Genomic DNA, 19,267 nt, shown 5'->3' with positions numbered 1-19,267 from the left:
AAGACCACTGTGGACATGACAGTCTCTCCTCCCCTAGGCCCCCCGTTTCTGTGCCTACTTCTCCTTATGCGATGACATGGAATAATATGTGATGACATGGAACCAGTGCCTACAGTGGGTGGTGGCCTCAGATAGGCGGAGAAAGGAAGGGTCCAGAGGTTTCTGATTTTGCCAAGTGCTCCGTGCTCATTGGTCCCTGGGCATCTGCAGGAGAATGGAACAGTATGTTTCCCTTGGAGGAAAGGCATGTATTGCTGAGCATTTGGAGGAGGGAATTAGAAAGGGGGCTGATCCCAGCTCTTTGGGAGGCTGAGGCAGGCGGATCACCTGAGGTCCAGAGTTCGAAACCATCTTGGCCAACATGGTGAAACCCCATCTCTACTAAAAATAAAAAAATTAGCCAGGCATGGTGGTGGGCGCCTGTAATCCCAGCTACTCGGGAGGCTGAGGCAGGAGAATCACTTGAACCCAGGAGGCGGAGGTTGTAGTGAGCCAAGATTGTGCCACTGCACTCCAGCCTGGTGATAGAGCAAGACTCTGTCTCCAAAAAAAAAAAAAAAGTTGGGGGCTGGGCTAGAAAAGAATTCCTCCAAATCCATGGCTCAGTGGGATAATTTTCTCTTCGTTTTGAGTATGTGGGGCATAGACAAGTATTACTACTATTTTTTATTCCGTGCGAGGAAGTGTATAAGTGTAGAGCATTTGGTGACCATATGTCAGGGAAGGGCTATTTACTTTTGCACCTTTGCCACAGGCCGACACAGATGGTTCTGGGCGAGGTGAATCTCTGGGAAAGGGGGCCTTTCTTGGCAGAGAACTGGTTACTTGAAGCCTGCAGTGGAAGGAGAGGAGAGTTAGAGTCCTGAGTCCACCCACTGTGTCCCTGGCTTCAAGGGAAGCTGGTGATTGTTAAAATGAGCCTCTGACAGGCGGCGCATGTTGACAAAGGCCATTAATTTCCTTTTTCAAGGTTGTGCATTGGCAAAACTTGGAATTATTCCCTCAAAGTTTTGATCCTGTAAGTTTAGTCTGTGTTTAGCTCCACTGCACTGTCTGGTGAATACAAACCAAACTGAATCAAATAACCCAGTGCAACCAGCTAACTAACCACCTCCCCAGGTGAAAACTAGGAGGGGCAGGGAAGGGGTGGAAAGAAATGGGTTTGTGGTTTTCTGGTTTGTGGTTTTCTCATTTATATGAGTAGTTCTTACGCTTGAATGTGAAGTTCTTACACTTGAGTGTGAAGGTCACCCCTTCACATTGCATAGTGCAATGTAGATTCTCAGGCCCCGCCATGGAAAATCTGACAGTGTGTCCAGGCTGTAGCCCCAGAATATGCATTTCTTTTCTTTTTCTTAAAGAGGCAGGTTCTCATTCTGTCACCCAGGCATGTGCAGTGGAATGATAATGGCTCACTGGAGCCTCGACCTCCCAGGTTCAAGTGATCCTCCTGCCTCAGCCTCCTTAGTAGCCACAGGCACATGCCACCATGCCTGGCTAATTAAAAAAAAATTTTTTTTTGTAGAGATGGGGTCTCCCTGTGTTGCACAAACTGGTCTCAAACTCCTTGCCTCAAATGATCCTCCTACCTTAGCCTCCCAAAGTGCTGGGATTATAGGGATGAGCCATGACACCCGGCTGTGAATGTGCATTTTTAATAAATATCCCAGGTGATTCTAATGCAGGTGGTCTGTGGGCCACCGTTTTGAAAGTTATGGGAAGAAATTACCTGGAATGTTTTGCTGGGATGACTTCCCTCTCCAGCTGTGTGATACAGATGCCCCTGCTTACGCTCAGCTGCAGGAATCTAGGAAAAGAATAAGTGAAGTTCAGGAAATTGCATATTTTTATTTCTGCTTAATTCAAGCAGAGAGTAGTTAAGCTGAAAGATTTGTTTGGGGCTGTCTTGATGACGAAAGAGGTCAATCCAGTGTTAATAAAGAAGATCAGGCTGGGCGCAGTGGCTCACACCTGTAATCCCAGCACTTTGGGAGGCCGAGGCAGGTGGGTCACGAGGTCAGGAAATAGAGGCCATCCTGGCTAACACGGTGAAACCCCCTCTCTACTAAAAGTACAAAAAATTAGTGGGTGTGGTGGCAGGCGCCTGTAGTCCCAGCTACTCAGGAGGCTGAGGCAGGAGAATGGTGTGAACCCGCGAGGCGGAGCTTGCAGTGAGCGGAGATAGCACCACTGCACTCCAGCCTGGGCGACAGAGTGAGACTCCGTGTCAAAAAAAAAAAAAAAAAAAGAAGAAAATCATTAATAGTAAGAAATCAGTGGTTAGGAGCTGTCTCCTTAAGGGGCTCCCTTCCCTAATGTTAGAAAAACTCTGGACCACATGACCCAGTGGGCTGTGTTTTTAATGAAAAAATGGATTACAGCACATGCCACGTTCTAAGTGTAGGTATTATTTTGGTAACTTTTTGGTGTGTGTGTGGGGGCACTGGTTTGTGATGTAAAATGTGCTTCTTCCTGTGCATCACGGTTAAAACATTGGACAGCATCTGCTCTACCCCGTAATGACTCTGGGGAGATATTCTGAGTTCCTGCGTTTCTGAGAATTTCCCTGACGTGTGAGTGATATAGACCACATGCTCAGCAGAGTATGGGCTGCAGCGGCAAGAGCTCACAAAACCAATTTCCTCCCCAGACTGGCTGCCCTGCAGCCCAGTGTTAATTTGTTTAAATAAAGATGGAGTAGGCAGGTGAAAGAGATAGATGCCCATAATAAGATTAAATTAGTGGGAGCTGGCAAGAAGGCATGCTCTTTTTTGGAACTGATAGTGGAGAGATGAGGGAATATCACATTAGAAAAATTGGAGGAGGGCCCTAATTGGAAAGAGGGATCCAGATGCAGGAAATCTGGGTTCTGGTGGGAAGGCTGCCATGGTAATCTAATCAGGATATTGCTGGTGTGTAGGGGAAGGCCCCTCTGGGAAGATGCCCTATTTCATTAGAAGAGCACCTTGAGAGTGCCTCCTGTTAATGGTTGAACTGTAAAAAAGAATCACAAAACAAAACAAAAACATTCTTTGATTTCTTTCTTGCTCTAGAAATCAACTGATGAGCCTTCTGAGAAGGATGCTCTGCAACCAGGCCGGAACCTGGTGGCAGCCGGCTACGCACTGTATGGCAGTGCCACCATGCTGGTCCTTGCCATGGACTGTGGGGTCAACTGCTTCATGCTGGACCCGGTGAGAGACCTCACAGGAGGCTGGGGGCTTGGCTGGTGTCTGTGAGCAAATGAATGCTATGTGTGGGGGATTGGCAGGGGTATGTGGAGGTGGAAGATGACGCCCATGGAGGGACAGAGATGATGATGTGTGGTGGGAAGGGGGCAGGAGACCGAGAGACAGTGTATGCCTCCCGAGCAGACTATGGAGGTGAGAAATGGCATCTCAGAGCGCAAGAAGGGGTCTTTGTTCCAATGTGAATTCCTCAGAGCAGCTGTTACTCAAATGACCCAAATGCCTCCAGTCCAGGCAGGCCATAGGGATGATGAAGTGTGCTGGGGATGGAGGGCCGGGGGGCAAGGGTGGAACTGGGGTGAACTGAAGAGTTCCAGCAATTACAATTGGGAAGAGGGGGCCCGCCTTGCCAAGGCTTCTATTAATGGTTCAAGAAACACTGGATTTTAAAAAACATAATGTTTCTGCATGTGTACAACACTATGCTGGCCAACTAAAATGCATTTATGGACTGGATGGGGCTGTAGATATTCTGTTTGCCATAAACTGTATCCATTTCTAGCTTTTCTACTTTAGTCACCAAAAGGCTGTTTTCCTGAGATGAATGGGTGTGCCAACTGAAGCAGTGGACGACATTGCTTCTTCAAAAATAGCTCCCACATTTATTCGTGTACATTTACACAAACCTTCAGTTAACTGGTGCAGTCTTTCTTTCTTTTTTTTTTTTTTTTTTCTGAGATGTAGTCTTGCCCTGTCTCCCAGGCTGGAGTGCAGTGGCGTGATCTTGGCTCACTGCAAGCTCTGCCTCCTGGGTTCGAGCGATTCTCCTGCCTCAGCTCCTGAGTAGCTGGGACTACAGGTGCCCGCCACCACACTTGTATTTTTAGTAGAGACGGGGTTTCGCCATGTTGGTCAGGCTGGTCGCGAACTCCTAACCTCAGGTGGTCTGCCTGCCTCAGCCTCCCAAAGTGCTGGGATTACAGGCATGAACCACCATGCCTGGCCAACTTTTTTAACTTTTAGAGATGTCCTCTTATGACATTAGTGAACTATGTATAAAGTGCTTTTTGCTGGCAAACTGAACCCCAGGAACAGACAGGGAACAGGAACCTTCTATGGGAGATAGGCTGCTGGAGGTGAGGCCGGGTCTGTGTGTGGCAAGAAGGCTAACTCAACACAGGCTGCCTTTGCCCCAGGCTGTCAGGGAAGTGAACTTTCACTTCCTTGGAAGCATGGGCACTTAAAAAATAAACAAGGGTAGAGTAATAGTACTAAAGTCTCCAAATGTGGTGACCTGAGTAGGGGTGGGGTGGGGGAGTTAGTGGCAGAACCAGAGCAAAGTTCCACCTGAACCCAGGATGCAATTTCGGGCACCACTGATGTTTGCTGACGGTGATTTGCCAGGCCCTGACTGCTTCCCATTCTTCTGGTGCCTTCTCTTGTTAACTTTGAGTTGGTGGAAGCAGAGAAAACATTAAATCCCTTCTTGTTTCCAGATTGCAGGCGAGCATCCCTGTAGGGAAGTTTCTGTGTGTTTGAGTCTTTTGCCCTCCTCAGTCCTAAATGTTTGGAAGTGCAATGCAGGACTGCTGGGATTTGATTCCAGTCCTTCTGCCTGCTGTGCCTGACGGGGCTGAGCCTCCCGCCAGGGAGATGCTAAGTGCTTCCTCTTTGTTTGGGCTTGCTGCAAAGCCAGGCTGATGGTTTCTGCTGAAAACACTGCTACAGCTGTACCTGGGTTTCTAGCGGCTTCAACTTTCTGGGAGCTTTTATGCTTTGTCTCCGTACACAGACTTCCCTCCTTTGCACCACGGACGGTCTGGCTGGGCCCTGCACTCTGCACCCTGCATCTGTTGTGAGATGGCTTTCTTTTCTATATAGTTTCTTGAAAGACATTTATTTATTTATTTTTCTACCAACGATAAAAGAATATTCTGGTATACTTGTGGTCAAAAATTTTGAAAATATTAAAAAAGGCATAAAAGTAAGAAAGAAGAATCACTTCCAGTGACACCTTTCAATGGCCACTGTGAATTCTCCCCTCTCTTCCTCCCTGTCTGTCTGGTTTCAACGTACTTCATGTGGGTAGGAACCAATTTCTGCTGTGGAATAAATGGCTAGGTAGAGAGGTGTTGGTGGACCTTTTTTCTTTTCAACTCTCGTGTCAACGTCAAGCCCCTCCTAAATGGGCAGAGCCTCGATCACCCTCTTGCCAAAAACACACAGGAACCCATAACAATCCTCAATCCGGAGCAATAGGACTTCTGCAACACTTTTCCCCCAAATTCAAATCTCCTTTGAAGAGCCTAAAGCTTAAAGGCATAAGCTTAACCCTGGGCTATGTGGGAAGAGGCAGTCTGAGAAAAACCTCACACGCCAGCGAGCAAAGGCGTCAGAAGTTAAGTACGCCAGACTCAAAACTCAGGGTTCTATTTTGTTCTATAACAATGCCCAGAAAGGAGAACTCCCATCAAGGTAGAAATGTAAAGCCGAGAACAGCGCTGAGCACTTGGATGTAACTCAGGGACTGATCCTGCGGTGGCCCGTCTCTCCTGAGAGCCCACCTCCCGCCTGAACCAACCCTTTTTCCTGTTTGGTAAAGGCATACACATCTTATATTGCTTTGGACACACGGTTCTTACTCTTGCAGGCTTAGCAGTTGTTTCACAAGTCTGCTCTCCCTATTTTTGTGTGGTTTCTTTCTTGTTTGACTGAAATCATTTGCAAACAAAGTCGAAAGTCTCTGTTATCACCCTGATGGCTTCTGCAGCGTTGTCTTGCCTCCCCTCACCCCATTCACAGTTCCCAGAGAGCCTGGCAGGTGTCGCGGGGCCCCAGGATGAGTGGTGCCCGTGCGCCCCGACCCCAGCCCAGCGTAGCCCAGCCCATCACTCGCTTCATCCAGGCCTGGGGGACCCAATGCGCTCGTCATCTCTCCACCTTTCCTTCCTTCTCTAAAAAGGCCATCGGGGAGTTCATTTTGGTGGACAAGGATGTGAAGATAAAAAAGAAAGGTAAAATCTACAGCCTTAACGAGGGCTACGCCAAGGACTTTGACCCTGCCGTCACTGAGTACATCCAGAGGAAGAAGTTCCCCCCAGTAAGTGAGGGCCCGGGGAGGGTGGTGCAGGGTCTGGGCATCAGGCACCAGAGGCCGTTCTGGAGGCAGGGGCATCCCTCGGAGATGAAAGGGATCCTTGGGATTGAGGGCCTTGGACCTCATGTGGGGCTCCTGAGCAGTGTGGAAATCTGTTGGTCGATGACTTACCCTAAAGGTGAAAGGAAGCAGGGATGGAGTGGATTGGGCTTCCGTCTACACTGAGCCCACGATGAAGTTCTCACCTCAGTACTGGGGACTGGAATTCTCACCTTGAGACATCAAAAATCAGTCTCCATGTCAGCCTTTGCTACTTTCCCTTGGCAGAAGAAAATTAGGATAATAAAGTTAACCAAATGAATGAATTCATGGCAGTAAAACATCTTCCCTTCTGGGGTCCATGGTCCCAGATGGGATGAAATGTGGTTCCCCCACTCAAATGCCTGCCAAGTGGTGTCTGCCCCTTGCTAGGCCTGCCCGAGGTGCATCTATCAGTTATCTCGAGACTGAGAGTGCCCATCGTGACATCTCCCTAAAGAGGTTACAAGCTAGTGAATATGAAGAGAAGAAATGGCTGAGTGTGGAGCTTGCTCTATATGGATGATTTTGTCCTTTCTTTGTTTAAAAGCCATCGATGGCTGCTGTTTGCTAGAGATGAAGCTCAAATGTTTGCAGGACGTTCAAGGAGCCTCAGATCTGCCCCAGGCTCTCTCTCCAGCTTACTCATCTCTCCTTTCACCTTATCCTGGATTCCCCTCCTGCCCCCAACCTCCGCACACGCACACCGGAGTCCCGCAGGCTCCTCCTCTAGGCCCATATCCCTCTCCACATTGCTAAGCAGGCACTTGTGCAGTTTCCTCTCCTGTAAATTACACACTGCCTCCCACCCCTGTCTGGTTCCTTAGCTTGGTAACAAACTTTCTCAGCTTTTAAGGTGTTATTAAATGGTACAGTTTTTGTAATGCCTGCCTCAGCCCCATAGCCAGAATCAACCATACCCTCGTTGGGGCTTCTGTGGGTAATCTGACCTATTGTGAGATGATGAGAGGCTGTCTCCATTTCTCCGTTTTCTATGTATTGGGAACAGGATTCTCACCACATTTTTTAGCACAGCCCCAAATACATACCTTGTAGGTGCTCGGTGAATGGATGTGGAATCAAAGAAACTTAGGAGACACCAAGAAAACTCTCTTTCTTATTTTCGGCAACCCTAATTCTTGCTGGTCTTAACTTGCAGGATAATTCAGCTCCCTATGGGGCCCGGTATGTGGGCTCCATGGTGGCTGATGTTCACCGCACTCTGGTCTACGGAGGGATATTTCTGTACCCTGCTAACAAGAAGAGCCCCAATGGAAAGGTAAGGATGTCCCCTGGAGAGGGAGTGAGGAGCAGACTTCACTTGCAGCCCATGCGATTTAGTTTAGGAAGAAGAAAGGTTTTGCTAGCTATTACGCTCCATGCTAGGTTGCTACGTGTGTCTGTGGCATATTCTTTTGTGGATTAAAGGTAAAGCCAGATGATATCAACTAAAGATAAAAATAGTCTCTTGAGAGCCCTTCCAGTGCTATGGCAAAAGAGAATGAATGGTCAGGACGAGGACTGAAAGTCCTTAGGGCTTCCAGTGGATACAGGGCTTGGCTGGGGCAAAATGAATTCCACTCATAAAGTTAAATGAAACAACCCAGCCTCACTTCCAAGGCAGCGAATCAAATGTGTATCCTCAGTAGAAGTCTTCTCTGATTGCTTTCAAAAGGTGTAAAACAGAGGTAACTAGTGAGTCAACATCCACTACTGGGAAAACAATACCTTTTAGAGGAGGAAAGAATCTCTGGGGAAACCTGGAGCTTTTCAGGTGAGCCGTCACCACCGACTCACTAGTCCAAGCCCACGGTGTTCCCAGCAGGCTGTAGGGTGGCTGTGCTCCCTCACGCTCGCTCAGAGCTGCCCTGCTTTCCTTCTGCCAGGGTGACAGTGTGCTTCCTTCCCAAGTATTGTGTCCTTCTTATGTTTTCCCAGTGGACAGATGGCTTTTTAGGCAGAGTCTTACTCGTCGCCCAGGCTGGAGTGCAGTGGCGCGATCTGAGCTCACTGCAACCTCCGCCTCCTGGGTTCAAGTGATTCTCCTGCCTCAGCGTTCTAAGTAGCTGGGATTACAGGTGCCCACCTCCACGCCCGACTAATTTTTATATTTTTAGTAGAGACGGGGTTTCACCATGTTGACCAGGCTGGTCCTGAACTTCTGACCTCAAGTGATCCACCCGCCTCAGCCTCCCAAAGTGCTGGGATTACAGGCATGAGCCACCACGCGTGGCTACCTTTTTTTTTTTTTTCTAAATGCAAGAGGAGAACAGGAACAACAGTTCCCTTAAACACAAAACCTGTGTGTTTGGATGTATTTGGGTCTGTTTGCAACATGTGGCATCCAGAATGAAGACATTTCTATTTACTGAAACCATCATCCAGCTGTAGCTGCCTCGGGCATCTCAACCTGTGTGGTTAGCCTGCTTTCCAGCACTTTTCTCTAAAGTCCCCCGAAATTGTTCCTGAACACAAATATTGAGGCTCCTTCTTTTTTTTTTTTTTTTTGGTTTTTCAAAACTAGCCATGACACCTATGTGGAAATAGACTCAGGAAACACCTGCAGAAAGCTGTCACTCGCTCAGTAGGCAGACTACATGAAAAGGCATACAATTAAAAAGTTAATATTTAAAAGTGAATGCCAAGACGTATAATACACTGAATTCCAACCCAAAAGCCTTCGGAGAATCGTAAAAGGAATGCACACAGAGTTGCAAACAATATCACACTGTTTGGAGGAGCCGGTCTGCTTTCCAGATGTCTGCAGCCAGACACCACCATGGATTTTTTTTACTGCTTTTAGAATAGGCGAAGCTCCATCCAGCACACACAGAATCACTCATTAAGTCCAGTTTCCATGCTATAAAGAGAAGGCAATGATCGCTTCTGCCAAAATGTCATTCTGTCCGGTATGCAGGTGGTCTATCTCACATTTGCATCAGGTAATCTATTGCTGGCACTGGCTTGATGAATGGTTGAATTTAACCAAATGGTTAACTGTTTTGTCTCAGATGCAACCTGGGGTGGGAGGAAACTTTTACAGCCTCACAGGAAGGAAAAATACAGTCTTCATTCCCTTGGAAACTCCCACCAGCTCTGCATGTTCTGCTGCAGAAAAGTCCCTTTTTTATGCAATACCTTCTGATACAAGGAGCCCGCTCCCCGGTCTTGTTTTCCAGCTGAGACTGCTGTACGAATGCAACCCCATGGCCTACGTCATGGAGAAGGCTGGGGGAATGGCCACCACTGGGAAGGAGGCTGTGTTAGATGTCATTCCCACAGACATTCACCAGAGGGCGCCGGTGATCTTGGGGTCCCCCGACGACGTGCTCGAGTTCCTAAAGGTGTATGAGAAGCACTCTGCCCAGTGAGCACCTGCCCTGCCTGCATCCGGAGAACTGCCTCTACCTGGACCTTTTGTCTCACACAGCAGTACCCTGACCTGCTGTGCACCTTACATTCCTAGAGAGCAGAAATAAAAAGCATGACTATTTCCACCATCAAATGCTGTAGAATGCTTGGCACTACCTAACCAAATGCTGTCTCCATAACGCCACTGGTGTTAAGATATATTTTGAGTGGATGGAGGAGAAATAAACTTATTCCTCCTTAAAAAAAAAGTCTCCCTTGCTTTGTGTCAAATAATAATGATGATGACAATAATAACTGCTGATGCATATAACATTAGATAACTCATTTAATCTTCACAATAACCCAGTGAATCAGATACTCTGAATAATCTGTTTTATAGATGACAAAATGGACGAGGAGAGGTGAAGTAATTGGCTCAAGGCTTCCAGCTGATGAGTGGCAGAGTGGGGACCTGAATGCAGGCAGCCTGGCCACTGTGAGCCAGCATACGGCCTCTCCTTCATGTCGTCCCGTTCAGGCCTGGCCCATCATTCCTCAGCCTTGTTCAGGATTGCAGCTGAGGAACCATGCAGCCTGAACATGGCGACTCACGCCCTCCTAGAAATGGGGGGAGCTAATGGCTTAATGGTGGTACCTGCATGTGACCCTCTGGCCTCCCAAACATGGATGTAACCATCTGAATCCCAAGTGAAGGTGTACATGTTACCCAGTGGTAATTTTTCTTTTCTTTTTTTTTTTTTTTTGAGGCAGAGTCTCACTCTGTCTCCCAGGCTGGAGTGCAGTGGCGCAATCTCGGCTCACTGCAACCTCTGCCTCCCGGGTTCAAGCGATTCTCCTGCCTCAGCCTCCCGAGTAGCTGGGATTACAGGCACCCATCACCACACCCAGCTAGTTTTTGTATTTTTAGTAGAGACGGGGTTTCGCCATATTGGCCAGGCTGTTCTCAAACTCCTGACCTCATGATCTGCCCGCCTCAGCCTCCCAAAGTGCTGGGATTACAGGTATGAGCCACTGCGCCCGGCCACCCAGTGGTGATTTTTCTATAAAAGCACGGCACTTAACTCACAAAGCCTAATAGTTCCTACAGTCTAGTTACCATAAGAAAAAGGATTCACTACAAGAACAGGGTTTAAGGAAATGCAGTTTGTTGCAAGCAAGCAGGATTCTCACTAAACACTCTATAGAAACAGTTTCTCCCTCTGCTAACCCTGGTCTTACTGGACCAGAGTCCAAGATCGTGGCAAGCTCTGTCAGGCACTAAGTAACACCTGTGGCCCTCCTTGAGCTCTAGATATAAAATGGATCTATCCATATGATTCCACTTGGGAACTGAAAACAGGTGTCTATGCGAGTCCTTCTTCTTCCCCTCCAAACACTCCCCATTCATTTCACATTTTCCCAGCAGGAAACTGTGATCTTGAGCATTGGATCTGCTTCTGTCCACTGACCAGACAGACTCAAAGCCAGTATTTCTCCACTCCAGCTGGGGCTGCCCTCTGGGAAAGTTCCCTGACGCACAAAGCACCGGTTGAGTTTTAAACTTGTAACTCAGCTGGCATCTGGTTCTCAAAGCATGAAGGGAGAGACATATGGTCTGGGAGCCTTTTCCTGATGTATACATATATATCAGGGTGTAGTGGCTCACTACGCCTGTAATCCCAGCACTTTGGGAGGCTGAAGCGGGTGGATCACAAGGTCAGGAGATCGAGACCATCCTGGCTAACACAGTGAAACCCCGTCTCTACTAAAAATACAAAAAATAGCCAGGCGTAGTGGCGGGCACCTGTAGTCCCAGCTACTTGGGAGGCTAAGGCAGGAGAATGGCGTGAACCCAGGAGGCAGAGCTTGCAGTGAGCCGAGATCACACCACTGCACTCCACCCTGGGTGACAGAGCGAGACTCGTCTAAAAAAAAAAAAAAAAAAAAAAAAAAAAAAGAATGAGGGTCTTTGCAGATGTAATTAAAGTAAGGATTAAGATGAGATGAGCCTAGATTACCTACATTAGGGTGGGTCCTCCTCTGAAGCCGTGCATTTTTGTACAGGTTCATGACATGGCAGGAGCCTGGAGGCCTGAGCCACCGCCCTGTCGATGTCAGCCTGGGACCAGAAGGAGAGACAAACCTTTGCTGTGCTAAGCTGTGGGGATTTCAGGTTTATTTGTTGCTGCACCATAACATAGGCTATCCTGACTAGACTAGACCAAGCTTGGCAATATTTTTAACCTCTCTGAGTCTCCCTTTCTTCATTTGCAAAATGTTAATTGTAATATCTATTGTAGTCAAGGCCATTTTCATCGTAGGTAACAGAAACCCATCTATTCTGCTAAAGCAGAAAGGCAATTTGTTGGAAAGCTTCAGGGGACTCTCATGAAACCCAGCACCCACTGCTTTCCTAACCCCGAGGACACACCCTTAGTCCGTCCTGGCATTGTCAGCCAATCCACTGTGTCTCCATGTCTCACACCAAGTTCCCTGGAGAAAAAAACCTGACTGTCTTAGCTTGTGTCCAGTTAGCTGCAGCCATAGACCCGGGTCATATAAGACAAACGTGGCCTTGGGTTTTCTTTTTATGGGCAGGGTACACTTCTCTCTAAGATGGGGATCGTGGGCTGAGCAGATACCCTAAAGGGTCTGCTGTGCTGGAAGCAGAAATGCTGAGGTTTCATGAAAGAGCGTTTGTTGGGATCACTGGAGACGGGGCATGGAAGGCATTCTAACAGAGTTTTGCTAACAGAGAATATGCCCTCAGCTAGTACTGTAGAGTCACAGCCCAGATCCTAGCCTGCAGGTGAGGGCCCCGCCCTATGAACTGCCCTAAGACTGCCTTACTGTTCAGAGACTCTGTTTGTCCTTACTACTTCCGCCCAGGCCTGTGAGGACCTTTCACCAAGCACAGCAAGCCCATAAATAGCTCTGTGGTCACCAATGCATCAGTGGCGCTGAAAAAAGCGTGAACTGGACGCTGCCCCCCCTTCCTCTGGGCCTTCCAGATGCCCCGTGCGTCCACGCTGTTGTGTGCCCTGAAAGAACTTTGGCATTTGCTGAAAGGTCACCAGCTGCAATTTCAGATCATGTAGGTAACTCGAACTTCCAACATTTAAATGTAGCTGAAAGGGGCATGACAGCTGCACAGGTGCCAGCCTGGGCTGGAGGGTGGCAGAAATAGCAGGCCCTCCCTTGGATCCCTTTACGGGGGGAGCTGACTTATAAATGGCACTGGCCAATCCCCCTCCCTCCTGATCCCCAAATTATCCAGGCTTCTGCTCATCCTTAACACCCACAGTGCCGGACAACCAGCGCCTCTCCAGAGATCTGCTCATAACACTGGCTTGTTTGTTTCACTTCCAGTCTGTTGTGAACAGATATGTTAATAAAACATAATAAGCCGAGCACAGTGGCTCACGCCTGTAATCCCAGTACTTTGGGAGGCCAAGACAGGCAGATCACCTCAGGTCAGGAGTTTGAGACCAGCCTGCCCAATATGGTGAAACCCCATCTCTACTAAAAATACAAAAGGTAGCCAGGCATGGTGGTGCGTGCCTGTAGTCCCAGCTACTCGGGAGGCTGAGGCAGGAGAATCACTTGAACCTGGAAGATGGAGGTTGCAGTGAGCTGAGATCGTGCCACGGCACTCCAGTCTGGGCAACACAGCGAGACTGTCTCAAAAAACAAAACAAAAAAACAAAAAGCATAATAAAAATAATTACAGGAGTGGCCAATAAGCAACTGCTCAACATCACTAATCATTAGGAAGATGCAACTACTGTAAGCCACAGTGAGATACCACCTCACACCCATTAGGATGGCTACGGTAAAAACAAACAAACAGAAAATAACAAGTGCTGGGAATAAGGTGGAGACCCTGGGACCCTTGCTCACTGCTGGGGACTATGAAATGGTGCAGCCGCCGTGGAAAATGGTGCAGCAGTTCCTCCAGAAATTAGACATACAATTACCATATGATCCTGCAGGTCCACCTCTGGGCACATCCCCAAGAGAATCAAAAGCAGGGCCTTGAACAGATGTTTGCACACTGTGCTCATGGCAGCATTACTCACACTAGCCCAGAGGTGGAGGCAACCCAAGCGGCCATAGAGGATGAATGGGTGAACAGACTGTGGTGCGTCCATACCAGGGAATGCTGTTGCGCCTCAGAGAGGAGGGAACTCTGACCCATGCCACAGCATGCGGGGATGGTGAGGACATTGTGCTGAGTGAAATAAGCCAGTTGCAGCAGGACAGATACAGTATGGTTCATTTCTATGAGGGACCCAGTGTGGCCAAATTCATAGAGACAGCAGAATGGCGGGTGCCAGGGATTAGGTGTTGGGAGGGGGAATGGGGAGTTCTTGTTTAATGGGTACAGAATTTCAGTTTGCAAAATTTGAAATTGGGATTATGACTATAATTGGGGTCTAGAACTGTTCTATCATGCAAACCCACATTGCCCTGTCCCCTTCCCACACCCCTACCCCTGGCAGCCATGAGAGTTATCTGTCTCCGCAGGTTTGCATTCTGGAGAGTCCCCTACAAATGGAATCAGACTGTAGATACTCGCTGGAGACCACTGCTGTCACTCAGCACAGTGCCTCTGAGACTCGCCTAAGTGCCACACGTGACACTAGTGTTTGTGTTGTTAATAGTATTCCATTGTGGCCGGGCGCGGTGGCTTACGCCTGTAATCCCAGCACTTTGGGAGGCTGAGGCGGGCGGATCACGAGGTCAGGAGATTGAGACCATCCTGGCTAATACGGTGAAACCCTGTCTCTACTAAAAATACAAAAACAAAATTAGCCAGGCGTGGTGGCAGGTGCCTGCTGTCCCAGCTACTCAGGAGGCTGAGGCAGGAGAATGGCGTGAACCCGGGAGGCTGAGATCACGCCACTGCACCCCAGCCTGGGCAACAGAGCGAGACTCCGCCTCAAAAAAAAATAGTATTCCATTGTATGGCTCTCCCAGTGTGTTTACCCATTCACTGTTGAGGAGATTTTGGGTGTTTGCAGTTTCTAGTTTAACTAGAACTGCTATAAATATCTGTGTGTGGGTTTTTGTGTGAATACACATTTTCAGCATTGTTTTGCACCATCACAGGGGAAACCTTCTTTTTTTTTTTTGAGACGGAGTCTCATTCTGTTGCCCAGGCTGGAGTGCAGTGGCACAATCTCAGCTCACTGCAAGCTCTGCCTCCTGGGTTCACGGCATTCTCCTGCCTCAGCCTCCTGAGTAGCTGGGACTACAGGCGCCCGCCACCACGCCCGGCTAATTTTTTTCTGTGTTTTTAGTAGAGATGCATGTTAGCCAGGGTGGTCTCGATCTCCCAACCTTGTGATCTGCCTGCCTCGGCCTCCCAAAGTGCTGGGATTACAGGTGTGAGCCACTGTGCCCAGCCGGAGACCTTCTTAATCAGATAACAACATTAGCTTCAAAACGAAACCTGAAAACTAATCAACCAGGCCTCTGTCTTCATCTTGCAGTCATTTACTGGACCAGAACTTGGAAGATCCAGCCACTCTGTTTCTGTAATGATGTCAAAGGAATCATCATTGGTTTCCCCATGTGAAAGGCAAAGCTTATTTGTTAATGGCAACATGACGTGTTAGGATCAAGGAAAGGTCCATTCTGCAGTTTTCACAATTCCCGGAGCTCTTGGGAAAGGGAGAGTTTTCCAAGTTGGATCCTCATGATATCAAAATTAAAATGTTCTTACCCAAAAGATGATAACTCCTGTTATTAGCTTATTATTATTATTAAACTGATACTGAATGTCAGACGGGGTGAACGGATTAATACAAAGTGGTGTCTCTATTTAGATGAGTCTTTCATTAAACAGGAACACACAGAGTAAAACACACTGGATTGGCCCTTTCTCCAGCTTCCAATAGGGAAGTTGGATTGATTATTATGTTGGCAGTGGAGCACCTTCCAGAAGAAACATGAGCTAGAAACGACACCCATGTCTTTACCTTACCCTTAGCAACTGACAGAAGTGAAGCCATTGCAGAAGGCTCTCTTGCTAATAACTTTTTTTCCCAGCATATTTCTCAATGTGACAGTATTGTTCTGAATAATGAAGGCAACCACTTTTCATTTGGATTCAGAAACACTTGGAAGCAGTGATAATGTGTTTCTTCTTTTCTTCTTCTTCTTCTTCTTTTTTTTTTTTTTTGAGATAGAGTCTTACTCTGTTGCCCAGGCTGGAGCGCAATGGTGCGATCTCGGCTCACTGCAACCTCCGCCTCCCGGGTTCAAGCAATTCTCCTGCCTCAGCCTCCCAAGGAGCTAGGACTACAGGTGCACACCACCACGCCCAGCTAGTTTTTTGTATTTTTAGTAGAGACGGAGTTTCTCCATGTTAGCCAGTATGGTCTCAATCTCCTAACCTCGTGATCCGCCTGCCTTGGCCTCCCAAAGTGCTGGGATTGCAGGCGTGAGTCACTGCACCCGGCCGAAAATGTGTGTTTTTAAAACTAAGTGAAGATAATACAGTTAGGGATCATGAAGTCTAATCCCATTTTTTTTTTTTTTTGAGACAGACTCTCAATGTCACCCAGGCTGCAGTGCAGTGGTGCCATCTTGGCTCACGGCAACCTCTGCCTCCCAGGTTGAAGTGATCCTCCCACCTCAGCCTCCTGAGTAGCTGGGACTACAGATGCACGCCATCACACCGGCTAATTTTTGTATTTTTTATAGAGATGGGGTTTCACCATGTTGGCCAGGCTGGTCTTGAACTCCTGGGCTCAAGTGATCCCCCCGCCTTGGCCTCCCAAAGTGCTGGGATTACAGGTGTGAGCCACTGCGCTCAGCTGGATCTCATTTTTAAATTGCGGCATCTGAGTCCCAGAGGGCTTTGATTCCCGGTCCAGCCTTCTTTCCTTTGGGTATAGATTTAGCAACACTCTGGTCTGACCCAGGCAGACATTCTTGTTTTATTATACATAGTGATCTCTCTTGTTAGAACTCGATTCTAAGCTCATGTCTTATTCTATGTTCTAATTGTGTTAACAGGCGTATGTGCATTGTCGTGTGTTGTGCTCAGTCATCTAGGGAGGAGGAGCATCCTAGAATGGGAGAAAGTATCACATAAGAGAAAGAACACTGGCCTCAGGTAGCTCTGGGCTGAGATTCCAGCTAGTAGCTGTGTTATCCCTAGGAAGCCCTAGTTTCCTCGTCTGTAAAAATAGCACCACTGGATCAAATAATTGGGTGGATTAATGTGTGCCACACACTGAGATAGAGGTGTCATCTATCCATTCACCTCAGTGTTGAAAGTTGAAATAGACTGAATGAAAATCACAAAAAGGGTATGGGATCCTGTATTTGTTCTATTAAGAGGTAGCATGTTTCTTGGTAAGTGTGAAGATAGACCTCCCCCACCCCGCGAAAAGAATTAGAACTTTGTCACATAGCAGTTCCTCTTCTGGGGTTGTATCTTACTGAAGCACTTGCCCCAATATAAGGATGTTTGTTGCATTACTATTTGAGGAGCAAACTTACCTAAATTATCTGAATGTCCACACGCTGGAATGAACCAAGCCTCTGTGTGCTGACTTGGACATCTTCCCATAATATTTGCTTTCTGGAACTAAAAAAATATATAAATAACATATATATATTTGGGATCTTAAACCTGCATATTAAGATCTACTGGTAGATCTTAATTTTATCTGAAAGTTTCCACATAAATTGTGAGCACCAATGCCCATCTCAACCACTTGGTTGCCCTCCTCAACCAGTTTGGTTGATCCAATGCCAGCGCCCAGCTCCCGCTGCAGGCATCACCACACAACCCTGATCTGGCAGACGCTGTGCACAGGGACATCTATGGGGGTGGGAGGATGGGTTCTGGCGAAACTGTTCTTTCTTAATAAAAGGGAACTGATGTGGTTGGAGCTGCCCTTGCTCCCCTCTTTGCATCTTCAACGTGGGCCAGATGTTCAGAACTGCAGTGACATTTTGTGCCCACAGGATGCCAAGCAAGGGGCACAATCCAGCCGACCAAGGATGACAGAGACGAGACAGAGAAGGGTCCCAGTGGAACCAAGAACAGCTGAATGAACACCAGCCACCGCCTCCTAGTGTACTCCTGGTCTATGAGGAAATAAACCCCCACGTGTAAATTGCTCTAGTTGTTCTATTTCTTGCAGCCGAACACATTCTAATTGACATAACTGTCAGGGGAAAAAACCTTCAGAGAAATGTGCATGTTCTACTGTTTTGTGAAATGAGATTATGTATGATTGCACAATAGTTGTGAGCACGTTGAAAGACTGGAAGGGCGGCTGGGCGCGATGGCTCACGCCTGTAATCCCAGCGCTTTGGGAGGCCGAGGCGGGCGAATCACAAGGTCAGGAGATCGAGACCATCCTGGCTAACACGGTGAAACCCTGTCTCTACTGAAAATACAAAAAATTAGCTGGGCGTCGTGGCGGGCGCCTGTAGTTCCAGCTACTCGGGAGGCTGGGGCAGGAGAATAGCGTGAACCTGGAAGGCGGAGCTTGCAGTGAGCCGAGATCACGCCACTGCACTCCAGCCTGGGCGACAGAGCGAGACTCCATCTCAAAAAAAAAAAAAGACTGGAAAGGCAATAATAGGTAACAAAGTACTGAGCACTTACTATACTAGGCACATCTCATTGCAGCCACTGTATAAGATGGATGCTTCATGGTTATCCTCATTTAAGAGTGAGACAACTGAGGTTCCAAGGGGTTTAATAACTTTCTCAAATCATGCAACCAACAGATAGCTAGCTTGGGACTCAGAGCCAGGTCTGGCTGGCCCTAGAAAAAGTGCTTCCACCACCATATGCACCCCACCAGTGCCTACTGGCTGCACAGACCGCCACCAGCCCTAGTAGCAGTGATTTCTGGAGAGTGGGCTGGGAGGATGGGCTGGTGGTGAGGAAGTTTGTCTTTATCCACTTCTTTAGTGTTTCCTTTTTAATAAGCAATTTTTGTTACAAAAGTGGACATCCAGAGATATTGACAAAATAACACTGGTGCCAGGAACTGTGCTAGGAATATAATCGTTTCCTTCCAGATCTGGATCTCTACTGTGGATATCCACTGGTCATACATGCTTACTGGAAATAAAAAGCATTCTTTCCTAACTTATTCCAAACCCTGGCTAAAGGAATTCTGGGGTTGCCATTATGTTACTATGTGACCTATGTCCCAGATAAGGAACCAGCCAATCTGCCACCTCCACCCTCGGGAGAGCCAGGCCCTGCAGTCACTGTATGGGAAGAATCATTTGGAGCCTGGAATAAGACGGTTTTATGCATCATTTTTTAATCAACTGGATTTCTCACCTCCCACCTGTGCCTAAATGGTGGCTTCTTGGTATCTTGAAAGGGGGTGCTCAGCAGGAGAAAGCAGCTCCATGTTTCTGGGCAGCCTGTCCTATTTACAGACTGCTGCGGCTCCCTGGCAGCTGCCGCAGTCCCCGAGGCCAGAGGGAGTTCCTTGAGGGCCCCAGCAGTTGTTTGAGTCATGTGTTTTGGGCCCTTTTCCTTAGAGATCCTGGCAGGGCCAGC

General features: G+C 47.9%; 1 protein-coding gene across 3 annotated transcripts in view; it reads left to right on the top strand.

Annotated features, from left to right (window-relative positions):
* The window catches only part of FBP1 (fructose-bisphosphatase 1), a 35,119-nt gene extending 25,137 nt beyond the window's left edge, over nucleotides 1-9,982 (top strand). For 2 of the 3 annotated variants that reach the window (XM_054502276.2, XM_054502277.2), the window contains 4 exons: nucleotides 3,054-3,194; nucleotides 6,151-6,288; nucleotides 7,523-7,642; nucleotides 9,543-9,956. In XM_054502276.2, the coding sequence (XP_054358251.1) occupies nucleotides 3,054-3,194; nucleotides 6,151-6,288; nucleotides 7,523-7,642; nucleotides 9,543-9,734 (591 nt within the window). In that variant the 3' untranslated portion in view covers nucleotides 9,735-9,956. Of the gene's footprint in view, nucleotides 1-3,053; nucleotides 3,195-6,150; nucleotides 6,289-7,522; nucleotides 7,643-9,542 lie in introns of all 3 variants that reach the window. The other variant, XM_054502275.1, reaches the window with a different exon arrangement.
* Nucleotides 9,983-19,267: the final 9,285 nt, after the last annotated feature.

Source organism: Pongo pygmaeus, chromosome 13 (assembly GCF_028885625.2).
Source record: "Pongo pygmaeus isolate AG05252 chromosome 13, NHGRI_mPonPyg2-v2.0_pri, whole genome shotgun sequence".
Lineage (NCBI taxonomy): Eukaryota > Metazoa > Chordata > Mammalia > Primates > Hominidae > Pongo > Pongo pygmaeus.
Note: the sequence above shows the minus strand (reverse complement) of the source record. Positions and strands in the feature narration are given on the sequence as shown.